The sequence below is a fragment of the Nematolebias whitei genome, chromosome 1 (genome assembly GCF_014905685.2).
Source record: "Nematolebias whitei isolate Nwh7 chromosome 1, NemWhi1, whole genome shotgun sequence".
NCBI classification, from domain to species: Eukaryota; Metazoa; Chordata; class Actinopteri; order Cyprinodontiformes; family Rivulidae; genus Nematolebias; species Nematolebias whitei.
The window spans coordinates 19659954-19665240 of record NC_056498.1 but is presented as its reverse complement, the minus strand read 5'-3'; the positions used below and the strand labels follow the sequence as shown (position 1 = coordinate 19665240).

The 5287-nt window shown below is 40.3% G+C and overlaps 1 protein-coding gene across 1 annotated transcript in view; it reads left to right on the top strand.

The window, feature by feature from the left end:
- Positions 1–575: 575 nt before the first annotated feature.
- phka1a (phosphorylase kinase, alpha 1a (muscle)) overlaps positions 576–5287 on the top strand; it is a 62046-nt gene continuing 57334 nt past the window's right edge. Inside the window, exon 1 of the mRNA XM_037675514.1 lies at positions 576–885. Coding sequence (XP_037531442.1) covers positions 808–885 — 78 coding nt within the window. The 5' untranslated portion in view covers positions 576–807. The remainder of the gene's footprint in view (positions 886–5287) is intronic.

Sequence of the window (5287 nt, the reverse complement as noted above, 5' to 3'; positions counted from 1 at the left end):
TGTCAATAAAAAATAAAAAAACACCAATTGATCTTCTGACATTTCATATTTGGGGCGTGTCTGTCGGATCTGAGGAATTTTTTTTTAGAAACTGAAAATGACAAATTCCAGAAAAACTAGTGGCTTTAACAAAAACATTGAAAGAAACTTCACGTGTGAAAATCTCTGGAGAGTTTGCGCATCTCTCACACTTTTATTTTGACAGTATCAACACCGAACATCCGGTGCTGCGCCGAAAGATGTACCCCCTTTGTAGGAATGACTCCAGGTTTTCAGTTACTTTTAAAACATGAAAAAGAAAAAAAATGTTCACCAATATACACACTATATATACTTTATGACTGTAGCAACCATTAAAAATTTCAAGACATTCGTTTTTTTGTTAGTTTGTTTGTTTAATTGTTTTATTTATTTATTTTTTTTTAGAAAAAACTAGCGTGGCTTTATTTATTTAAAGAAAAAAATAGCGTATGTTTATCTTTAAATAAAGTTAAGCTCTCATTAACTGGGTATATGGAAGTAGTAAAACAACAACACTTAGTCCGTCATACTGCTAGGGTACTATGTTCGGCACAACACCGGTGTGGTTGCTGCTTCCGGTGCCCGACTGCACGCGCCTTCAGGTTACCAGCAGTTCTCGCTGCTTCGCTGTTTTTTAACGCCAGGCGGTTTCCCTGCTCTGACTGCAAAGCGACTTTCTTTCCGGCTTGTTGGGAATTTTAATAATCTAAACGGAACATGACGTTTCCGGCGACTCTCTGAGGAGTTTTGTTTTGCTCTTAAAAACGCCAACTAAAGTGAAACAACATGAGAAGCAGGAGCAACTCTGGCGTTAAACTGGACAACTATGCTCGGGTAGTGCAGCAAACTATCCTGCAACACCAAGTGAGTGTTCAACAGTGTTTTCATGTTGGTTGTGCATCAGTCTGGTGACGCCAAGCAGTTCACTGTTTAGTGTAAAATAGGAGCAGACTTGTCCTTCCTGCAGACAGGCAAAGGGTAAAAGCAGAGGTTAAAGCATGCAGCGAGTGAGGTAAAGGGACATTTCGCAACATTGTGGTGCTCTCTGACACAAGTCACTGTGCTTTTGTAGGAGAAACAAAGTTTCTCTGTGACACTGAAATGAAGCATTACATGTATGAGAGCCAACTGGATGCTGACGTCTTGTGTTTTGACACTAAAGTCTTGAAGCTTTTAGGATTTGTTGGACATCAGCCACTTTGTGCCAGCTCTGATGGACTTCAATGGGAAAGCTAAACATCTGCTTACATCTGTAATGGACCTTGCGCTTTACTCAAAGTACTTTTTAATTCATGCCTTGCATTATATTTCCTTTAAACTTGACCACATCCATACCAATAACTTGCCGTAATCATATATATATATATATATATATATGCATACATGCAACAGAGTTGAATGCTGTCCATGTATATTGAAAATATATGTGCATGTTTAAATCAGGCACCACACCTCAAATACATTCTGTAAAAAAAAAAAAAAAGGAGAAAGCTGCAAAATGTGTCAAGCAGGTGCAATGAAACAACAACAGAGCAGTCGTAGAGTTGTTGTATCCTCTCCTTCACCAAGTCAGTGTATAGCTGTGTAGCATGCAGGAGTAATATCTGTATGTCTTTCCTCAACGTTGCCAGGATCGGTTTTCTCCCCTCTGAGACCACAACAGTCATTCATAATGATGCAGAACCATCTCAGAGTGATGTACAATGCCAGTCATCATCAGTTCAGCTCTGGTGTTAACAGCAGTTTACACATGGGAGAACCTGTAATCCACCTGATGCCAGTTGTTGAGACATGGTGCAGGATGACACGGGGAGTTCAATACCCACATCTGGATGCCAGGTGCAGAGATAATACGGGTTCTGTAATGTTTGGTTTACTGTGTGACCTTTGTTATTGTCTGTTATGTTACACTGGGTGCCCTGACCCATTGGTACCCAACGTCAACCCACTGAGACATCTATCTGTCCCACATGCTGGGCAGTTGCATTGTACTGCTACCAGGTCTTATTATAACCCACAATGCCACCCATCATGTGCTTGTAATACTCTCTGATGTATTTGTGAGACCTTCTCTGTCTGGTGACCTTCACTCACTGTTCTCACTGTTGGAAGGGTGCTGCTGATGAAATTATCACTCCACTCTTCAGGCCAACATCGTGACCTCTGAAGTCCATTCTAGACGTGCCCGCTTCAGATTCCTTTTAGGTGCTTAACCTTTTTTTTACCATTGCCTCAGAGTGATTGTTCTTTCTAGTAAAACAATTCTTTACATCACCTTAGACCTTTAAAAAGGTCTAGCATGTCGACCGTCCTGCACTGTATTGGTGCAGCTTAGCTAGATCACCTTGCGTTACGTTTTTCTGTGTCGGTAATAAAAACTGCCTCGGTGGTGAAACAGCTGACTGCTGCTTCCTCTGTGAGCTGTAATACAATGACACTTATCTTCAGGCCGCAGCTTCAGCAACACAAGATCTGTAAAGTTGGACAAAACTAGATTGGAGTTCAACAGAATTCTTATTATGACAGAAAGCGATGTGGGGGTGGGTTATGGGTAGTGTAGTTTTTGAACTCCATTAGAAAATGATTGTTTGTAGAGAAGGAGGAGATGATTGATAACTGCTTTCCTCTTAGAGAGTCAAGGAGTGATGCTGTCAAGAATGTTTGCAAAGGTTTTTTTTTTAAACTCACTGTAAACTAGTATCTCACCGGGTTGCAACTAATTCAAGTTCAAGAATCTTTATTGTCCCCAAGGGGTAATTTGTTTCACAGTCATTAATCACAAAAAAATCCATACTAGATAAGACGTTGAGACATTAAAATAATACATGAAAACATCACTGTTTTTTGAGAAGCCTGATCTCTACAGGGAAGAATGAGCTTTTCACAGTCTGTTCTACATCTGGGCAGCAGATACCTGAACTCAACATGGAGTGGTGATCAGGATCTGCCAGAATTAGCCTGGCCTTGTTCACTGGCCTCGGCTTGTGTAGGTCGGTGACGGTGAAAGAGTGACCGCTGGCCTGGAGATGAGTGTAGACCGCAGAGTCCTGGCCTGATGGTGTTGCTCTTCTGTGCTGGGCCATCCTTTGGGCCAGTGGCTGTTCTACCTGGATTATTGAGCATGCATCTGGATATTTTAGACAAAGGCACGGGTTTCAACCATGAATTTTGTAGCTTCGACAAGACGGAGGTTTTTTCCCGAAGTCGGCCTGTTAGCTTAGCTCGTAGCTTAGCTTCTCAGCTTAGCTGCTTTAAACGATCCAAAAACGCAATTTTGGTTGGTTAAAACGGATTTTAAAGATAAAAGAGAAAGGGAGGAGTCAGTGAAGAGCACTGGAGTTGAGCCTTTTGTCATCCAGTGTCTTCAGTAGAAAGAGAGAGACACGAAGAAACGATAAAGCCGATAAATGAAAACGAGGTCGATATTTTTCATTTATCATGCGATTAAGTGATTTATTGTTTATCGCGACAGGCCTAGGTACAGTACACTTATTGTTCTGCAAATGATGCGATTTCATAACTTTGTGTCTTAATTAGCTGGCACTTATAGGACATGTTTGTATACCCAGGTAACTGCAAATAAATTGTGACATTCCTGCAACGACATAACCGCGTGTTGTAATTTATGCATCATGCCTTAATTTTGTTTTAGTTAATGACAGTTGATTGTTTTTTTTTGTGTCTCCAATCAGTCACAGTTTGGGTTCATGAGTCAGTATCTCAGTGGGATTCGACAGCTGACATCTTGCTGGTGAACTGTAGCCACAACGGAGTTTCCAAAATGTCTCAAAATGTTTGCAAGGGTTATGTATTGCCTTGCATGAGTCATAGAAGATCACAGTGTTGTTAGTTGACTTTTGAACATGGTCCTAAACATTGTGCAACAAATTTTCTCTCTAAATAGTCAAAGTTGTTGTTGGTATCTCAGACTCATCTCATTTCTGTCCCTGGTGTCTCCAACCTGTCTTAAGAGCACTACATCAGTATTTTCACTCTTGCATGAGAGCTGTCCTCTGACAGGAAACATCCAGGTTTAAAAACTAGTCCAAATCTGCTTATCTGATGTGGGCAATAAAATATTGTGCACGGCATGGAAGATGGTTTTGAAAAGGGGAGTGGTGGCACAGAGGCTAGAGAAGGCAAGCCTGTGATCAGACGGTTGCTGGTTCGACTCCCTGGACTGACAACATCAAAATACAGGGTGGAAAAGTTGAAGCATCTACACCTGCCTCCACCCTCGTTTGACTCTCTGTGGGCCCTTGAGCAAAGTTTAGTTACAAAACTCAACTTTTAAAGGAAGTTTCTTTTTCTTGGAATCATTTTTTGTGTATTTTTTTTTTCTCTTACAACATAAAGTAAAAACAAAAACATCTGCAGATGAACGGACACTGATAGCATCCGCTCTACGCCATGGAGAACTGGACGAGGAAAAAATAGGGAAATAAACATGCACCAACTGATTATTATTGGCTAATGTCCGTGACCGGCTGAATACATTTAGATTTGAGTTTTCTGCAGCTCAAAAGTACACACGAGCTCCACAGTGGTTTGTGATACTGGGACAGAGATAATGATGGTGCAACATCTACACACAGTGAGAAGTCCTTGATTCTTTCCTGTGACGTCAGACAAAGAAAAAAGCAAAAGTTTGTTGGAATATTTTTAAGAGAAGCAGCTCTGTGGCCTGTCCAGAATACCTACAGTTCTTAAAGCATGGAATTTCATTTTTGTATTTCCTCGGCCTGGATAATTATGAAAAAAAAACAACAAAAAAAACTGAGGGTAGAGAAGTGTTGTGTTTCCCTGTTCTATTTTTATTAAAGAGTGCATTTTAATATTTAAAGATTTCTCAGACAAGCTGTCTTTTCATATTTTAGTTTAGAAAAGATATACACAGTCATCATGATGTTGGCTTTAGGTTAATTTACCACACAAGCCTTGAGTTTAAGGATTTTAATTAATCATAAATGTTGATTTTGTGTTTTTGATTGAGAACATTGCGGGCAACATCTGGCCCAAGGGCCAAAAGTGATTTCAAAGTTCATGCTCAATAATCCAGGTAAAGAAATCCAACAATGTTCAGTCAGGTCAGCTGGACAGTTCCTTTTTTTGTTGAGAGATGTTTCACCCTCCATCCAAAGGGCTTCATCAATCTGAGAAGTCAAAACTATTTTCCACCAAGCAGTGGAACAACCAGTTTGTTATGCAACTTCTCAGATTAATAAAACCCTTCGGATGGAGGGCGAAACATCTCTCAACAAAAAAA